This window comes from Lissotriton vulgaris, chromosome 3_1 (genome assembly GCF_964263255.1).
Source record: "Lissotriton vulgaris chromosome 3_1, aLisVul1.2, whole genome shotgun sequence".
Lineage (NCBI taxonomy): Eukaryota > Metazoa > Chordata > Amphibia > Caudata > Salamandridae > Lissotriton > Lissotriton vulgaris.
The window spans coordinates 1863521209-1863542297 of NC_141689.1; the positions used below are offsets into that span (position 1 = coordinate 1863521209).

General features: G+C 44.0%; 1 protein-coding gene across 1 annotated transcript in view; it reads left to right on the forward strand.

Moving 5' to 3' along the window:
* LOC147728555 (uncharacterized) overlaps positions 1-21089 on the forward strand; it is a 703293-nt gene that overhangs the window by 23639 nt on the left and 658565 nt on the right. Inside the window, exon 2 of the mRNA XM_086962332.1 lies at positions 9113-9213. Within this exon, the coding sequence (XP_086818458.1) occupies positions 9113-9213 (101 nt within the window). The remainder of the gene's footprint in view (positions 1-9112; positions 9214-21089) is intronic.

A 21089-nucleotide genomic window follows, 5' to 3' on the forward strand; every position in this document is an offset into this window, starting at 1 on the left:
GAGACGTTGGAGGCCCGGCACCCTTTCTTGGCAGGGTAGAATTGCTGCAGTCAAAATGACCGTCCTCCCCCAAATTCTCTATCTATTCAGAGCACTCCCGCTACAGCCGCCTATGGGCTGGATTCAACAAACGCAGGCAGACCTTTCGCGCTTTATCTGGCAGGGCCGGAGGCCCAGACTAAAGAGGACACTGTCCACTCTGGCTCCGGAGGCCGGGGGGCTGGGGATACCAGACCTGCGCAAATATTTTCAGGCAGCACAGCTACGCTACCTGGTGGAGTGGAGTAAGTGGGAATCGGACAAACACTGGCTCTTCCAGGACCAGTCGGTGGCAGGGCGCCCACTCCAGGAAATACCCTTCCTACGCAAAGCCCACCGACCCGCTAACTTGTATGCTTCCTTTGTCACGAGAGTCCCCCTGAAGGTGTGGGACGCTACTAACACCATGCACGAGCTCACCACCTTCCCTTCACCACTTACACCACTGGTCGATAACCCAGATTTCACCCCGGGGCTAGACAAGGGAGCCTACACACACTGGCGGCCCGCGGGGTGTCGCACCCTCTACCATATATATGGTCCGGATGGCATCATTCCCTTCCCACTCTTTAAACAAGAATACACTTTACCAGAGATGGAATGGCTACACTACATGCAGGTCCGCCACTGGGCACTGCACCCACAAGTGAGAGAGATGGCTGATAGGAAACTCCTACCCTACGAACGGTGGCTTGTATCCCGAACTTTGGACACCAAACTGATATCCGATCTTTATAAATTCTTGCAACCGCCATCCACACACCTCCATAATCCAGGTAGGGAACGCTGGGAACTGGAACTGGGTAGGTCATTGAGCCATAAAGAATGGGACCAGATCTCATACAGAGCTAGACACTCAGCATACCACACGGGGCTTACGGAAACACCAACCAAGGTATCTACATACTGGTATTATACCCCAGAATGGATACATGAGATAGACCGCAACAAGACCAAAACCTGTTGGCAGGAATGTGGGCACTTAGGCACTTTATCACACATCTTGTGGGACTGCCTGCTTCTACACTCTTACTGGAAGCAGGTGATAGATGACATTGACACTCATTTTAGGACCGAGCTGCCTCGCTTCCCCGCCTACATTCTACTGGGGCTCCCTAACCGATTGACATACCCCTTGCGCACCCGTAGGGGTCGTCAGATTGCTATCGCCCTGGGCTCTGTAGTGCAGAATATCCTTACACACTGGTGCACTACTACGGTCCCTTCCCTTAAGGGGTGGTCACATAGGCTGTGGCATGTGCTGGGGATGAAGAAGTTGTCACTCACCTTGGCTGAAGAGGTAGATCAGTTTGATGAACTTTGGCAGCCATTCCACTCCCTGTTGGCCACTGAATGTATGGAAATCCCCTGCCCGAGATATCTTCGCCTATTACGGCTCACTACACCTGAAGGGGGGGATTCCTAAACAGGCTCCGAACGGGATGTCCATCCAAGTTGGGGGCAGGGGGAAACAGGGTACGATAGACCTGAGCACTGGACGGAGGAAGGGGGGGTGGGAGAGGCTGGGGAGTTGAGGGTTCAGGGGGGGGGTTCTGGAGGGGGTTCCTTCCCTTATTGCAGCACTGCCTATATCGGTATAACTCTGCTGGCCCGATTACTTTTGGACTGTCAGCAGGAGGGCTTCAGAGCCTTACTCACGCTGCTGGCCATTACAGATCCGCATCTCACAAGCCATGTATGTTCTGTTTCTTTGTGCTGCTTCAATAAAAATGATTTAAACCTAAAAAAACAAAAAAAAACTTTGCAGGATGTTGAGTCAGCCATCTGTCACAGTAAAGGTGGGAAAGCCCCAGGCCGGGTACCGATGGACTTGTTGAAATCCATGCCTGAAATTTGGGGTCCCCTTATTACGAATACTTTTAACACTTCCCTTTCTACCACTATTTCCCTCCTCATGATCTACCGCAACAATAGTACCCATATTTTTAAAGGGTGACCGTATGTCGACCTATCTCACTCATCGACAGCAATATTAAAATCATAGGTAGAGTCATTTATGATCGTTTGGTCGAATGGGGAGCTGACAAGGACATACTCTCCCCTTTTCAAGTTGAATTACCGCCAAAACTTGGAACCAACAAACAATGTCTGAATCTGGCTCTGACCATTTCTAAATACACCAACGCCAGGCGCTCCCCCATCTACTTAGCTTTCATGGATCTATCCACTGCCTTTGATTCAGTAAACAGAACATAACCTTGGTTAATGTTGTTGGATCAAGGCCTGTACCCCCCTTTTAGTGAATTTCTTATACTGCCTGCATTCAGACTTTTCAGCCCGGGTTTGTTTAAATTTCCTTGGGAAGCTGTCTTCTGAATTCCCTCTGAAGAATGGAATGAGGCAGGGTTGTATATTGGCACTTTTATTCTTTATTTTATATAACAACAGATTAACAGCTTATTTATCTACTTCCCACACAGACATACCCAGAATTGCTGGTTCCCCTATCCCCTCTTTTCTGTATGCTGATGATGCAGTATTCTTAGCCCTCACTCCAAAAGCACTGAGACATCAGGTGGACTGTTTTGCTTCCTTTATGCACAATCTGAATCTAAACACGAATTAATCTAAGTCACACATCATATCCTATGGCCCGGGCAAACTAAGGCTAAATAAAAATAGTATCAATGGGCATGCTTTGACGACTGTCGAGAACTTTTGTTATTTTGGATTACATTTCAGTTCACCAGGGCCATGGAATCATCATTTGGCTCAGGCTAGTGTTAAGTCATTTAAAACTGCAGGCATAGTCTGCAACCTCATTATACCGCATATTAGGGGGACTGTTTCCACCACTGAAAGTTTACAATTCTCAATACATCAGTGTAGCCACCTATGGAGCTGGAGTATGAGGTTTCTGTAAATGTTTTTCTCTTCAGGCAGATGAAAAACGTTTTTATGACGGTTGCTGAGTACACCGCCGTCCACTCCTAATCTCGTTATAACCAGGGTTTTATTGAAGATTTTATTCAGCTGGTGCCACTTTTATTATGGGTTAGTATTTGGTTGAACCCCACTGATCACTCTGCTAGGACATTATAGCTGATTGCCTGACACTGGATAAGGTACGCTCCATACCCTAGTCGAAGAGCCAACTGTTGAGCTTTGTGCAGAATAAAGTACATTTAGAGACTGTGGCTTTGAATGTGTGTGGTAGGAGTTTGAAAAGAGCTGTCAATTGGGAGTCAGTGAAGCTGTTTGAGGTGTAGGGTGTGTGCATGTTAGGATTTTGAGGGAGGACGCTGCCTGCTGCATTATTTATGGTTATGAATCATCTGCTTAGTTGACAGGGAGTAATTCAGTATTCAAGTGAATGCTGCGCCCATGGGTTTGAGCCTTCATTATCTGTCTCCTATATATGTGATTTCCCTGTGAAAGCACACCTAGCCTAAGGTTTTCCTACCCGTTCATTTCTCTGTCCACAAAGCCCTGACTAATCCTTTATACTTATCAATAGAACCAATACTGACGCCTTCCGTCGCTAGCTACTTGAAGCACAAGAAAACAGTGCTCTCACTGTGCTAAATCCAACTCCTTTCTGTTTGTGGATACAAGTTGGGGGTATCAGAGAATGCCTTCTGAGGCCTACATTCCTTAAACTGAGTCACATATCTACCTTTGAAACTAAGGCTAACATGCTGGGGAATACTGTTTAAGTTTTCTATGTAATAAGCCAAACTAAGGTCCCATGGGACTCAATCACCAATACTTCTACTTTTTCTTTGTAAGTGTGAAGTTACTAATTGAATTTAAAAGTATAAGTGTTAGTGAATGAGTCTCACACGACATTTGTTTGACTTATTATGATTACTCTGGTACTTGGGACAATCAGGGTGGCCCTTGTGTTGTATACATACTTTCCCTAAAAAGAACTTCAAAAACTAGTCAAGACTTTATTTTTGCCACACAGTGTACTTTGTGATAATGTGGCTTTTGTTCCATCCATGATTATGAGCAGTGTAGGGTCAATAGGCGAATGGAACACCTGTCGCGTTCTGATGGCAGGTACAGGTGTCAAGCCGGCCCTAGAGGAAGAGTAGAGGAAAACAAATTCTATGGCTGCTTTCCTAGTGGCCATGGAAGGTAGGTGCACATATACAGTCATTGAAAAGTTTACCTTATGGCGCTCCACCTGAGATAATTTCTCAATACTTCACTTTTGTATGATACAACATAAAACAAGTAGGAAAACACAGAGCTGGAGACAGTAAACACCACTCTCCTCTCTCTATTCTTGCTTAGAGCAGACTCCACAATGATGACATAGTCAGGTCTTTTTAGCTGTTTCAGGAATGCGGTCAACAAAGTGTCGATCCTGCAGCCTTGTCACGTCCTTCAGAGCATATGAAGTAGAGACTGCTGCTTCTGTGGCAGTAAGCCCTTTTAGGATGGTCAGCTGAAAGTCAAGGAAAGACACAAGACTTCCCATGATGGTCTGATGATAAACAAATATTGTATGTGCCATCTGAATCAGGTGGGTAAACCGCTTCTTATACTAAGTGTGAGTTGTACAACTCGCATTGCATGGCTGAAGAACCTGGTCATTGTTATCGACTCCACTCATTTACTATTTACAATCCAGTACACAGGTTGGCTTGTGAACTTCAACCATCAGACCCTAAACCGTGATTGGGAAAGTGCTCTCGTAGAACTTGACTGCGAGCAGATCGTTGGAATGCCACAAAGTGCTATGAGATTTTTGGAGCTTCTTTCATACCTGTGGGAATCCTTTGCAGCAGCATCAACGTGTACCATGTGCCATAGTGCCAGTTTTGTTTAGCTCACCGAAAAGCTCTACTCCCTTATAGAAGTTGTCCACATAATGGCTGTAACCTTTGTGAAGGAGTGGCTGGAGAAGCTTCCATACACATTCCTGTGTCCCCTAGCGTGGGGGCAACCTACAGTGTTTAGACTGGAGTCCTTCCATGTATACACTCTCAAGCTGTACAGATAGACAGTTGAGCTCTCATACAGCATGTACAACTTGATGCCACAGCAAACTCTTTAGCTCACAATTCACTGCCTGAACAGCAGCCAACCTTTGTACAGGATCAAGGACTAATCAATCGCTATCATTTTTCCAGGAGCATAAATCTCTGGAAACCTGCCAGACAAATGTTTCCGGTCCAGGGAAGACATGGCTGGGCAGTTCGGGCTGGACTGTTCCCATGAGGCACAGGGTCAGACTGATTTGCATATAGCCATGTCTGAACTGGGGTGGCAGAGTGGGCTAAAGAACGGTGATGGATTAAACCCAGATCTTTTGACTGGGTGTGAGTGTTTGATTAATTCAGATGCTCCGTCCATCACCACCCCCTTTTGTACAGCAGACAAATGTTCCACAACAGGCCGAATTTTGAACAGCCAGTAATGGTCTGGATGGTCCCGGGCCAATGCAGCAGAATATGTTGCAATAGAAAAAAACAATCTCTGCTCACGTACAGTGCGAATATGGGTGTTACCCAAACCATGCAAGTAGACCAGTAGTGTTGCAAGCCTGGTTTGTGCACTAACCTAATTTTGAATGTGAGGCCCAAAAATATCTTCGACTCCTCAAATGAAGTATATACCACTGGTGTGCCCTAATATGAGGCCCTAGAGTCCCTCCATGATCCCTCAGACATTGTGCGGTGCACAACTTTGTTTGCTGTACAACAATTTGTCAACATTGAAAAGGAGATGGATGTAGTTAATTGTCCGTATTGACTTTACATCCAGCGTCTCCAGCGAACCGTGAAATTTGCCAAGAGAGCACGCCAACTGTGCTTGACGCTCCACGTGCCTGCTGTGTGGGTTGGTTTACCCTGTCAGGGTCACTCTGCTGCACATACTGTGCTTGTAAATCGAGGGCGTGACTGCCGTCATCATCTTCCTCAAAATCACTCCAAGACAAGTCGTCACATGGCATTCCACAGACTGAAAAATCACTTCCAGATTCTACTCCATTTTCCTCTCCTTAAGATGCTGTCTCAGTTTCTGCTCCTACCTCAGAGCTGTCCTTTATAAACCGAATTAGAGCCTGGGCAGCAGTCATCCGCAAAGACGCCATCATTGCTGACTGGCTAAAACCTTCCTTCTAAAACACTGTCCTACGTAGAAGGTAGAATTTGTTTTCTAAATCAGCCGGTGGGTGTGTGTGTGTGGAACAATAAATAAGCACAAAAATACAAATCTGGTAAACTAAATCTCCTGGTTATCCAAAGACACTAAGAAAAGCCACAAAAAAAGCACAGTAGTATACCTAACCTTGCCACATACCCAATGCCACAGCATACGTTTGTCATGGCATATGCAAATCTTTGTTAGTGGAGTTGCTCGGCTTTTGCTAATATATAACTAATTTAATAAAGCCAAAAAAATCTACCTTTTATCTCAAGAAGCGGGAGAGCACACAATTATGCAACAGTGTTGAGTAAATTATATGGCAAGAAAAGGCAAATCATGCAACATAAAAAAAAGGCCCCCAAAGGGGTAATGGCCCATTCACCACGACCCGACCCCCCCCACCCCCCGATACTTATCTTACTTATCTTTGATGGTTTCCTGGCTCTGGATCGCAGTGCAGCTGTGAACTACACCCGGGAATTTTTTTTTCAGAAAGGCCTCATTGGAAAGGGAAGACTGTCCCCTTTACAACATGGCCTCCCTCCAATGTGGGGAAGCAATGTCAGGCATTTATTTTCCCCACCAGAGCGGGAGAGATCTCTTGCCTCCTTGCTCCTCTGTGTCCAGTTGGTAATCTGTGACCGTGCACGCCGATGTCACAGATTTAATTTTAACAGCAACGTTTAGAGATTTTCAAAATGTGGCTTAAATTCTGAAACACAAAGCAATATGATGGACTCTAGCATACCACTTTGTCTTTTTTGCTTCTAATGCTTGCTCTCTTTTTAACTGGTGCATCTTCCTAGATTTCACAAATCGATTTTACAAGTAAGAGCTTATCAATTGCCAGCGCAAAATGGGATTTGCCTTCCTGACAATCTGAGCAAAGAACCTATTCTCTGCGCTCATTAAAATAAGAAAAATGTACTTAGCAACTCTCCTGATGGTGTCATGAGCATTATAAACCCACCTAATTCCTGCTTCTGGATTACTGTACCTCTTCATTCGATTTAGATATTCTTATCAGAAGATTGTGAAGTGACATTAACAGTGCCGCAAATATGTCTGGTGGTGGAAAAAATTGTTGGACCAGAAGTGCAATTCAATAAAAGCATGACCCGGTTAACTCTGTTGGTTCTTCTTGTTAAGCGTGCACTTCACATTTTCTGCATTCTTGTATTTGTATGCAAACACATATGCAGGATGTCTGCTGCTTTAAACACTACATTAGTGATGCTGAATCACATTGATAACAATATGTAGTTTTATTTAGCCTGCAGGTTACTATTTCTGCGGCAGTATAGGCCAATAGTAGATGATATTTACCAGAGTAGGAGTTAATAGGAAATTGATAGTAACCTTTTGGAGTAACATGAGTGACATTGGGGCACAACTGGCTCCCACATTTCATGATCAAAGAGCATGATAGTAAAAAGTGTTGATTGGAAGCATAGAGTCTCTGGGTGGGGAGTGCACTACAGAATGAGTCCTAAAGTGAGAACCTCCAGAAAGACTGGTCACAAATTTGATATGAAAATCTTGCTGGCTATCTACAAGATCAATGGCATTAGCCAAGGTCAGCGGATATGGAATGATCATGGATCAGAGAGACAAAAGGGACATAATGGATTCTTGGTAAACATTTATATTGTCCAAAGACCTGCTACATACAAAATACTGTGTTTAGCAAGCTGTGCTCCTTCGATTGACCTTAATGGCACTCTGAAATATTTTCCCCTCAAATGTACCATTGCCACTTCCAAAGTCATTCAAATATATTCCCTGCCACTAATCCTAGCTGTGTCTCAGGGTCCCCTTAAACCTCTAATTTCAATCTGCCATTTGTGGTGCGTAGGTAGACTCCAGTACTAATGCTGATCGAGATTCCGTCACCTTCTTCATGAATTCTTGGCAGGAAGAGTAAAGGGAAGGAAGTATATGAATATAACCTAGTTGGATCTCAGTAAGCCTAGATTCTTCACACATTATATGTATTTGTGTTAGTTTGTTGTATTTAGGGAATGATACTCCCTATTTCTGTTTCTTAACCACACTTCCCCAGTTGTCACCTATGCAGAATGACTGAAAAAGGGCCAAAGGTCCAGTGCCAACATGCAACTTCCTGCTCACCCATTTAGAGGCGGCCTTGCTACGGCGATGAGCATGATCGCAGGATGTGTCTAGGTTAGAGATAGGTTGGAAAGGCCACCTGCATATGAATAAGGAGTAGCGGTTGAACACATGCTTCGTGTTACTGTGAAGCTCTGTCTCCACCATGTGCACTGTCTCCCCCTTACAGACTGAAGATGTGCATCCGCTCAGATAGGATCCATGCACCTCAGCCTGTGAACAAATGGACTTTGTGTAGGAGTAGGAGCATCAAGGTGGTGAACTGCCGAAAGCAATCACAATTAGACTTCAGATTAACGATGCTTGTTAAAGTATATTGTTTTTTAGAAGAATAGCTTCCAGCAGACTGTTTATTAGACTGTGAGAGGATGACCTCATTTAGTAAAACAAATAAATGTTATCATGTGGGCATTCCTTGATCCTGCATCCAAATATCTGAAGACCTTTAACCCATGAAATTCAATTTTCATCGTATCATATCTTCAATGGCTAAATTAGTTTGAAGCGTTTAAAATACTGTTTATTGAAATTGTGACTGTTGCCTGAAACGTTGCTCGCATGGTTTTTATTAATTGTACCCCATACCTCCTCCGCGTACTTTGATCCTTAAGTTGAAGGTTTTGACAAAGATTTGTAAGAGATCTTGGGTTATGTCTCTTTTTGACTCCAAATTATAGAGACACATGTTTTCAAGTCCCTTGTACTTGTCATAATGTTTCAGTCCTCGACTAAAGTAAGTAAGACTCTTTAACTCGGGTAAATTAAAAAACATAAGCATATAGTTTATGACTTATAACTTTATTTTTTTTCTCCTTAGTTCCTCAGTTGGTGTACACAGGGAAGTTGGATTTCCTGGTTTTTGACTATCTGTCCGAAATTACAATGTCTTTACTAACGGCTGCAAAATCAAAATCTCCGGTAAGAAAAATACAACCAAACATAACATGATGAGTTTGGGGACTTTAAAATTACCACATTTATGTTTTATGTATGAGGTGGAATCGGCCCAGTCCTTATGCTACCCACTTGTTACACTGTGCTTGTTTACTTTGTGGTCTTGGCTGGCATTTTGTAATGCTCTTTATGCTATGAAGGAGGTGTGTTAGCTCATAACAATATGAACACATGTAGCGTATGTGCTGTAGGCCTTCGAGTAAATGTGCAGAATTACTGCAAACAATATTAAAGTGTTTGGCGAAGGTCAGGGAAGGAGCATGTAAATGTTATATGAAACCATTGTGGATGTCTGACTAGGATATTGTCAGAGATATTTTGAAGTCCTGGGCGAAGTGGTCTCTGGCCCAGGGCCCTCACCTTTCTAGGGGCCACGTCATTAAGCTGTCAAGCCAGTCTCAAACAGTGACATAATGCAAAAATTATGGGGACCCCTCACAAACTGAAAAGATGTCCCCAGGTCTCCAATATCTCATAAATATTCAAAAGCTTTGCACTTAACCCCCCCCCCCCAAAAAAAAGACTGTGGTCCCTTTAAAGGTTTGAGGGCCACAAAGGGGGTTGTCCATAATCAGACCATAGTTACTGAGGGCTTGATGAGCTCAAAATGGACAATAAACTCTGAGTTGTTCAGAGCAGGGGCCCTCAAATTATGTTTGACCCGGAGCCTCCAAAGTCCTTAAGATGTTCCTGGATATTGTCAGCCAGATTTCCTTATGGGCTCAGTAGGTCCTTGAGAAGTAGACTGCACACCTCAATGTACAAGGGCTGCTGTCACAAGACAGGACTTGCTTCAAATCAGCCTCAGCCGCTACTGTGACTCCCAAGGCTAAAGTATACAAATAAGTGATGAATGGAATGTTTGAATTAATCTCAGTCACTGGTAATTACTCAGGGCTGCATCCCAGTCCATTGCACAGTGCAACCTCAATTCGGACCCAATTGTAAGCAAATCAGTCTCAACCCTGCTCCAGTGGGAACAGTTCGGCCCAAATTGCCAAGCCAGGTCCTCCCTGAACCAGAACACAAGCAAACCAGGACCTGTTTCGCCCTTCTTACTTGGTCATCAGCTGGTTATAGCTTGGTTCTAGTGACATAGTGTGCACAGGACCCACATCGGGGTATACCCTTCTTACCTAGGGTGACATACTAAAGTATAAAAAAAAGTGATGGATCGAATGATTGATTTAATCTCAGTCACTGATAATTGAAGCTGCATTCGAGGCCATCATTTCTTTTGTACACCATGCCACCTCAGTTTGGATCCAGCTGTATGCAGATCAGTCTCGACCCTGCTCCAAAGGCTGGCACTGACTGGTGGGTGCATTTTAATGTGCTGTTTCTAAATATCATTTTTTACTTTGAGTTTCTCTCTTTACTCGGTCACAGAGGAGGTAAAGAAATGTAGCCTATATAGTCCTAGAAAAGTGACCCAGTTCGGAGCTCATTTCTCTAGCTGCAGTCCTATGCAATTCTCCACAACTTTTCTTTTCCAAACTAGAAGAAAATTCTGGAATATTAAATCTCTATATGACCGTGTACGTTAGGCATATATCTGCATTATTGTTTCTCTCTATAAATGGTGATACAACTACATACAAAATAAATGGCAATTTTATCTTTCTACATTCATCAACTAATCTGTGCCCCTTCGCTGGATTAATTTGTATCTTCCCTCGATCGCGATTGAAAGTGTCACCCTGTTTGGACCCATTTTCACCATCTAAACAATCAGATCCTTCACTTACTCATTACTTGCAGTAAAGTCACTTGTGGTGCCCTTACTCTCCCTTAAACCATTCTGCTCCCTCCCAAAGATTGGTCACACTTATTGGTTTCAATGGACCACTGCCTCTCTGGAGGCCCACCAGCTTCAAAGATGTGAAGACTTTACCCTTTAAGCCAGCTTGTATCACATCACCCACTGTCTGCTCCCACCCACCCACGAGAGGAGGAGTGGGCTTGTGACTTGAGACCGGAGTTACAATTCTGACTTTGTCACTTGACCAAATACTGTGTGATTCTAGGCAAATCACTTTTTTTCACAGGTCCTGAAATTGTGACTATGTGTTAGGTAAACAAAAAGTGTGAGGGTGTGCAATATAGTTTTTATGTAATATACCATGCTTGTATTATTCTATTCTCTCACCAACACATATCAATGTAACCATTTTGCAGCCTGTGATATCCTGTACCGCCTTGTTACTGTGTACATCATTTCTGATAGAGGTGCTTCATTCACTAATAAATACAAACCAAGATCTGTGCCATCACCACTCTCTTCCCCAGCTCAGTTGTATGCCCTGTACCATTTATGCGCTGCGGACCCTCTGTTGATGTCTCCTCTGAATTCCTGTACTGCGCTCTCCTACACTTGGAGACCCTTCACCGAAGTTGTGACCTCATCTGTGTTGTGTCCTCACTGGGTCTGTCCCCCACTCTCATACTTTAGAGCTATACTGCGATTCCTCTTTTGCATGAACCTTCCACTGAAATGCACTCGACTAGGTGGATTTTAAATAGGCCATTATTCGACTGAAAATGAAGCACCCTCAGATATTGGGCCTTCCTTTCAGGGTGGTTGTACGGTTTCCCACTCTGTGCCCTCTTCATTTTCTGATTTATCTCTGTCCTGTGGAACTAGCCAGACAGTGAAGTAATGCATTTAAACAGGGCATTCATTGTTAACCCCTTCGATGCGGATGACAAAGCCAGCTCGTCATGGGCGTTACCTGCGCTGCGCGCATGACAAGCTGGCTTTGTCACGAAAGCCGCGATTTTTAAATTTCAGCGCGCAACGGGAAAACCCGCTAGCGCGCATGCGGTTAAGGAAAGTTGCGTTGATTGCTTGAATACGCAAGAATGCATTTTCTAATATGCTTTGTGGCAAAGCCTGTTTTAGATGCAGTTGCTACAGTTTAGTGGACCTGGGGCAGAAGTAACCTATGAAGGGCAAGCCTGGACGGGTCTTGGAGCAGTGTGTGCTTGTTCAAGTGCAGTACCGCCACACTTTGTTGCCATCCCACTGTTCACCCGCATTTTTGTGGGTTTTGAGATAGTTTATGATGGTGGCAATATCTCACAATGCTTTTTAAAACAGGAGTGAGCTGTACAATGTGTTTGAAACTATTATTCGAGAAAGATGATATTTGTTGCTCCGCTCTTATCCCATTATTTTGTTGACATCCTCTGATGTATCCCAAATTTTTGTTCATTCATAACTGTTGCTCCCAGTTTGGAACTCTAGCCAGAACCAGTGGTTTAACACACACCCTCAGCCCCTGCGTTCTGAGAGGATCCGATCTCCTCCTGGGAATTGTGACACAGAAGCCCCTTCCCAGGACTACAGACCCTGGAGCAGATCTGAGCCCCAGTGTAATGTAATGTCTCATTGACTTTAGAAACTACACATTCATTAAATGTGAAACTCAACCACTGGCCCCCAAGAACCTGATTGGCTTTTAAGAGTGAGTGCAACATTTAATAGTTATTAACAGTCTGTCAGAGGTATTGTTGCTACTATTCTAAATGCATTCAGTAGGCTTTTGTGGAGCAGGCATCTCCTACAAAATGCTGTTGCTGTTTGAGGTATCATTCCAATTCCTAGAGGGTGCTTCCTTTGCAGTGCCCGAGGAACTATTTTACATTTAAGACGTACACTCGATAATCACTCTTTTCTCACATTCAGTTCTTTATCTCCTACTTTCATTTGTACAGAAGGCTGCCTTATTTGTTTTACTGCAGCAGCCATTCTTTGAAAGCATTTATCAGGATTCGAATGCTAGCCTGACCTTGTCATGGCCGCATTATTGGATTTTCTTTTTGCACATTCAAATACCAAACTCTAAGTTGACCCCTCCAAAGTGTTGTGAAAGCAACATAAAAGCTGCAATCTTGCAAGATTTCATGCAGCCATCCTGTGTCGGGTCATACCAACATCAAACAGACAACTTGTCATTCAAGTGCTCTCCTGTTGCTGCGGACTTTCGCCATGTGCCAGCTTAGCATGTGTCAAGAAAACTGTGCTGCAAAAACAATATATTAAATTCCTCATAATTCAGCGGGCGGACCAGCACAGCGACCGCCAGATAACCAATTTCCCTTTCCAAACTATTTACAGCAAAACTGCCTCTCTCCAACTAATTATTTAGCATGCACTATACCAAGAGCTAAAGCATCCGATTTTCAAAGTTTATTTTGAACCCTCAAAATCTTGCCCAGGGAATAATTGTTCGTGTTGTGCGAGCATCAATTATGTGCAAGTTCAAAGTTTACACACCACAAAATGTGTTTTTTAGTTAAAAAAAATGAGAAAGTAGACCAATCGGCAGAATTTAAAATGTCTTATAATTTTGCAGTGAGACAAAAAAAAAACGGAGCCATTCCAACAGGAGCAATCCACACGAGAGGCCCAGTTCCTCCTCATCAGTATTAACACTGGCAATCAACGCACAGAAATGGAAAGCATAAAATATAATTTAATTTTGATTCCGAAGAAAAAATTGGTTGCGACACCCACCTGATTCATTCGCCGACTGAAAACTCATACCTGTTGGTTTGGCAGAAAATCACAAGGATCTACCCAGATAAATCCCTACAATTTCATTATCCTAAGAAACAGTAGCAGAATAAACTTCCACTTGCTGGCATACATTGCAAACCAATCCGATGACACATTACAAAATTCGTTTAAGTTGATCCTCTTTCACCAGAAAAAAATGTAAATAAAACTCTTGCTCAGCGTGCTAATTTCATTGGCTTAATTGCCCCCAGTCAATTTACAAATCAGACTGCTGACAGTTTGTCATTTCTGAACAACGTATTACACCCATCCAGGTTTTTATGAAAAAAAGGGATCTTAAAGTGGCTGTTAAAAGTAACACAGAATTGATTTCTGACGGTTCGAGGCATATGGGCTGCAGATGGTACATTTATGAATAGATCGCCATCTGGTGTTGGGCTCGGATGATTGCACTTGTTTTTCTCTTGGAGAAGTCTTTTGTCGTCACAAGACTGGTGACTCCTCCTTTGGGTGCTAGTGCGCATGGGCATCGGCTCCATCCTTAGATTGTTTTTTTCCGCCATCGGGTTCGGATGAGGATCGAAGCGCTCCGGATTGACTTAGAGAAAAAGTGATATTTCGGCGCGTATTCCCTTTCCAATTCAACAGTATTTTTATCGAACGCTATTTCATTTCCATTCCGACGCGTTTCGACTCCAACAATTGACATTTTCTTCTACGTCGAAGAGACCGGGAGGCCTTTCTCGACGTAGTCCATGGAAAGGACTTTATTTATGAGATGTCCAACGTGTGGTGCAAGTTCCCACACAAGGACCTACACGAGGTGTGCAACCTCTGCCTATCGCCTGAACACGAATCCAGGGACTGCGAAGCCTGCGCAGCATTCTCCTCCAAGTCGACGATTAGAAACCGTCGAGCCCGAAGAGACGAGGTTTCGAGAATGCAGTCAGAGGCAATCCCGGAGCTGTTCGAGGCCCAGCACCTCGAAGAAGAAGAGGAACATGAAGACGAGTCGGGGTCGGAAGTGGACGAGTCTGATGTCGAAGAAATCGACGCTCAACAAACCGTGAGTGACGACGTCCCCTTACCAAAAAAACGACCCCGTGTGGTACCGACCCCTCCTTCGAGCCCGGTCAGACTACCGAAGAAAGTTTCCGACGACCCGCCTTCGGGCCCGGCAACGATACCGAAACAGAAACCGAAACTCTCGGCCTCCCACCATGTCGGATCCGAGAAACGGTCGACATCGACATCGACACCGAAGCTCCATACAATGGAAAGCTCGGCATCAAAACATTCCCTGTCGAAACCGAAACATGCTTCGACGTCGAAGACTTACTCGACACCGAAAAAATCGGAATCGAGCAAATTCTCGGTGACGAAAACACAGAACATTGACGGTCAGAAGCAAAGGCACCTTTCGGAACCAAGACCTTCGGTACCGACAAAGGAGCAGCAGACAGATCCAAAACAAAAGACTTTGTTTATCGATCCGCAAACTGGCAAAGTGGTGACAAAATCACCGAAAAAGGGGAAGAATGAACAGCTGGATGACAAAGCTCTTCCTCCTAAAAAGAGAACAATGGGGACAAATACAACTCCTCCCCTTTCTCCTCGACCTAGAGACACTCCCTCTTCTCCTATTTCTCACACTATGCCAGCTATTCCTCCACCTTCTACACCAAGACCATCTACACCTCAAACAGATGTAGACAGTGATACAGGGGAGGGAGAACCTCATGGGGATGCCAACACTGTCCCAGATGAGGAAGACCCATGGGAGAATTATGATGCAGGGTCAGATGATGATAACAACCCAGAACTATACCCCTCAAAACCTTCACCACCTGATGATAATACAGGTTTTGTACAGCTGATTAATAGGGCAGCAAAATACCATAAGGTAGATTTACATACAGAACCTCAAATAGAGGATTTCCTTTTAGAAACGCTACCTGCTGCACAAAGAACATCAGGAACACTACCTATGCTAAAGGGTCTTCTTAATCACACAGCAGACATATTCAAAGACCCTGTGAGGGCTAGGGTATTAAACCCAAGAATTGATAAAAAATATAAGGCAGCCCCAAAGGACCCAATATTTATCAAGGGACAGGTACCTCTGGACTCGCTTGTAGTCACAAACGCTCGTAAAAGAGCAAACTCATTACCTACAGGAGAATCTCCTCCTCCTGATAAGGAGTCCAAGCTAATAGATGCATAAGGCAAAAGAGTAGCATCCCAAGCAGCAAACAGCTGGCGCATAGCTAATACACAAGCGCTACTTACACGCTATGATAGAGCGCATTATGATGAGTCAGAAAAACTCATCACACATCTCCCTAAGGAACATCAAAAAAGGGTAGACCAGCTTATACAGGAAGGGAAGATAATAACCAACACTTCCATTAAGTGCGCCTTAGACGCGGCAGACACTGCAGCAAAATCCATCAACACCGGTATCATGTTAAGAAGACATGCATGGCTTAGGGTCTCAGGGTTCAAATAAGAAGTACAAACATCTTTATTGAACCAACCTTTTGATCAAAAAACACTTTTTGGCTCAGGTACAGATGAGACTTTAGAAAAGATGAAAATAGACACAGAAACGGCTAAATTAATAGGAGCATTACAACAGCCAACTCAAAGGGGTTCCTTTCGTAGGTCCACCTATAGAGGGGGGGTCAAAGAATACAGGCACAAGCCAGCAATCTACCTCTTTTACACCAACATCACCCAGAGGTAATTCAAGAGGCAGTTACTGAGGTAACAACAACAAGGGTAGAGGTCGCGGAAATAATAACAACCGCAGCTCCCCAACCCCAAAACAGTGACTTAATACAACTCCCCCCAGACCATATAACACCGGTCGGGGGACGTTTATCACAGTTCCTACCTGTCTGGGAAAACATCACGTCAGACAGGTGGGTGAGACAAATTATCCAACATGGTTATTGCCTAGAACTCACAGCTACCCCACCAAACATCCCCCCCAGACAGCGTCCAATGAGTCAAGATCATCTGACATTGGTAAAAGAGGAAGTACTATCACTGCTACAAAAGCATGCTATAGAGAAGGTTCCAAAACATCAGCAAGGGACAGGAGTATACTCTCTATACTTCCTAATTCCCCAAAAAGACGGGTCTCTAAGACCAATTTTAGACCTCATACCTCTCAATGCATACATAAACTCGGAACATTTCCACATGGTCATGCTCCAACAAGTACTTCCTTTACTGAAGAAAGGGGACTTTCTTTCTACACTGGATCTAAAAGACGCTTACTTTCACATCCCAATTCACAAAGCCCACAGAAAATACCTCAGGTTTGTAGTAGAAGGACAACATTATCAGTTCAAAGTCCTTCCGTTTGGGGTCACAACAGCACCAAGGGTGTTCACAAAATGCCTAGCAGTAGTTGCAGCACACCTAAGAAGACAACAAATACATGTCTTCCCTTACTTGGACGATTGGCTAATAAAAGCCAAGTCACAGGAAGAATGTCTTCAAAACACACAGAAGACCATTCAATTGCTGCACCAGCTAGGATTTACGGTGAACTACACAAAATCCCACCTACAACCAAACAAGGTTCAACAATATCTAGGGGCTACTATAGACACAGAAAAAGCCAAAGTATACCCCAATCCAATCAGGATCCAAACAATGATCACGTTGATCCAAAAAATTCAACCACAACACTCACTAACAGCTCGAGTGTTCATGCAGCTGTTAGGGATGATGTCCTCCTGCATACTGCTAATACCATATGCCAGACTACAAATGCGTCCACTGCAAGAGTGTCTAGCGACACAGTGGAATCAGGCTCAAGGCCAGATTACAGATCTGGTGTTGGTAGACGACCGCACACATCGCTCTCTGAAGTGGTGGAACACAACAAACATTTCCAAGGAGCGGTCGTTCCTAGAACCGATTCCACAAGTGATACTAACAGCGGATGCATCGCTCACCGGATGGGGAGCGCATATGGAGAAATACACAGTGCAGGGAAAATGGAGTGTACAGCAAAAAAGACTGCACATCAATTATCTAGAACTACTAGCAGTGTTTCTAGCATTTAAAGCTTTTCAAATGCAAATCCTCAACAAAGCAGTCCTGATCAGAACAGACAACATGACTGCAATGTATTATATTCAAAAACAGGGGGGACACACTCTCTCCAATTATCCAGACTAGCACAGGACATTTGGAGATGGGCCATTCCTCAAAAGATCTATCTGTTAGCCGAACACCTACCAGGAGTTCAAAATCAGATAGCAGACATCCTAAGCAGAGAGTCAGAACAAATACACGAATGGGAACTGCACAACCAAATACTGCAGCCATTCTTCCAAAGATGGGGACAACCAGAGATAGATCTGTTTGCCACTCATCAGAACGCAAAATGCCAAAACTTCGCATCCAGGTACCCACACCACTTGTCCCAGGGCAATGCGCTATGGATAAATTGGTCCCACAAATTTGCTTACGCTTTTCCCCCTCTCCCACTAATTCCATTAGTGGTTCGGAAACTGCAACAACATTCACTGACAATGATACTAGTAGCACCAACGTGGGCAAGACAGCCGTGGTTCACCACGCTACTGCAACTCTCACGGGTGCCACATCAAAAGTTAAGATTATTACCCATGCACCTTACACAGAACCATGGAGAAATAATGCACCCAGATCCCAAACAATTGAACCTAGCGATCTGGCTCCTGAGGTCATAGAATTTGGATACTTAGATTTTCCTCCAAACTGTATGGAAATCATTAAGCAAGCAAGACGTCCTACCACCAGAGCATGCTATGCAGCAAAGTGGAAAAGGTTTGCTGTATACTGTAACAGTAACAACATCAACCCTCTGGACGCATCCACTAAACAGATTATTTGCTATTTACTGCACTGTAACCTTGCTTACACCTCTATTAGAGTACATCTTTGTGTAAACTACAAAATAAAAGGATATTAAGGTGAATCTGTGGCATTTGCCACCCTACCAGACACGCAGTGTACGTGCTTGCAGGTAAGAGCTACCTCTTCTTCCTGAAAGTAAAAAGTTAGAGTCAAACTATCAAAGGGATTTATACAAACACAGTTTTTTTCAAGCACTAGTTGTGTGTTTTTCCTGCAGTAGCCTACATCACTTAACATCTAGGTCCTGAAGAAAGCCGGGTCAGGTGACCAGTACGGCTGAAACATGTCGACCGCATTAGCCATAGCCAGGAGAGAGTGAATATTTCTCATACTATCAGGTTATTTTAAACATGACATTTGGACAATCTCTAATAAACATATTTTTTGTCCAAATAGCCATTTTTAACTTTTTCATACACTTGAGCACTGCACTTTACTTGAGTTCACATGGTTTGATACATCCACCTTGGCAAGAGCCTTTAGGAGCATGAGAACAGGTACCCAGCAGAGCAAGGTGGCTCAGAACTGTGGTCCTAGATCTAGTTCTCCTTGAGCTCCAGATGACGAATCTCCGCCAATAAGGGTGGGCCGATGGACTCTTTATTCTAGCCAGGTGGTGGGCAAACTATTTGAATCGGGTCCCTACACCCTAGTAGCATTCAACACTTTTCTTTTCCTTAAGAACTGACTGACTATCTCCTATTAGTTGTTTAGAAAACTGGGACTGCCCCGGCAAATTCGAGAGGCCTGGTCACCCTATGATATTCCATTGGAGGATAGTGCTGTGGCAGCAGTCCTGCCGCTCTCCTGCACCGTGCCCCCTCACATGACTTCTGTTAATGGTGCCTGTTCGCAGGACCCCTTGTTTATACTGGGGTTGGAGGGTGATGCGGTTATAATGCGGGGAGAATAGTGCCGGGTCCGCAGTTCTGCCAGCCTCCTCGCACTGGTTGCCCCCGCACAGGACACATACCAGCACCCGGGTAAATAAAGTGCCACGTCCAACTTCACCCGGTGCATCGCTCGAGTGTAGCTCATACAAGCCTGGACGCTCCTTTAAAACACACAGAGTGATTAAAATAATGATCTCCCAGGCCGGTATGCCAGTGGAGGCAAGACGTAGCTGCTACTATGTGAATAAAATAGGTGAAATCCACCCCCCCCGCATACATCTGTCCAGGGCAAGCACTGACTGTCCTGGTGTCATAAAGGCTGTCCAATAAACAGTACTGGATCATTTCAAATCATTAATGACTGCAAACATTTGGGGTATTAATATTGATGGCTCATCCGGGTACCATCATCTGGTCCTGGCCATTATTATCGATTCCGGGATATTATTTGCTGGGCCTCCGCTAGAATGACAGAAAACCTATCTCAATGTAACCCGTCCTGCGGTGGGGCAATGACACTCATTCCCGCCTGCATGCACATCACACATCACGTCATTCCCACTCGCATCTCCCAGCAGGGCTGCTGCTTGTCACGACCCAGCCTGCCTCCTTTTACACAATTGTTGATCCTACGCAACAGGCATTTACAACAAGATTTAGGATCCAGGAATGAACCCTGCTAACAAGTTCTTAAGGAAACCTACCCTGTTGTTGCTGTGGGGAGAGGGACTAGAAAATCCAAGCGCAGTCCCAGCGATGCGAAGCAGGACACTATGCAGCCCCGTCTCAGGCAGTAGTAGTCAAGTCAAAGTTTATTATGTTTTTGGCTCTCAATGAGGGCCACATAAAATAAAACATACAATATACATCACATAAAGGAATCAGCAAAATAACACCTTACAGTATAGAAAAAGCGATGTGGAACATACAGTCACTAGTTTCGCAGTCCTCAGCCATTCCGCGTGCATTATTAATAAATATCTAAAAAGCATTTAAAAAAGTTAAAAATTCTGTAGCAAAACATTTCATTAGGTGGGCTATAAAGTGCATGGAGGAAAGTATATACATTTAAAATTCCTAGCTGTAGGCAAATTGGTTTTAGCCATTTAAGGCGAAAAGGACGCAATACCTTACATACAAACAGAACATGATTGCGATTCTGTACATTATTATGGCAGAAATTACATACAGGAGACACACCATACCATTTTGCGTGAAGAGAATTTAAAGGAAGCAGATCTTGTCTCAATAAAAACCATAGCCTTCTGATTCTATGGGGGATATTCCAAATGAGATATTGTTGGGGCTGTTTAAACAAGTATGTATTTAGCAAAGGTTGTCTATCCTTTTTCCTTGTTTGGGCTAACCAATCTAGTTTATAACATAGTTCCCAGGATGCATTTTTTAATTTCGTCTTAAGTTCAACGGGATCTAATAAGAACAAGATGTTTGCATCCAACTCTAATAGATCAACCGCCATTCTAAAGTTTTTTACCAATAAAGAG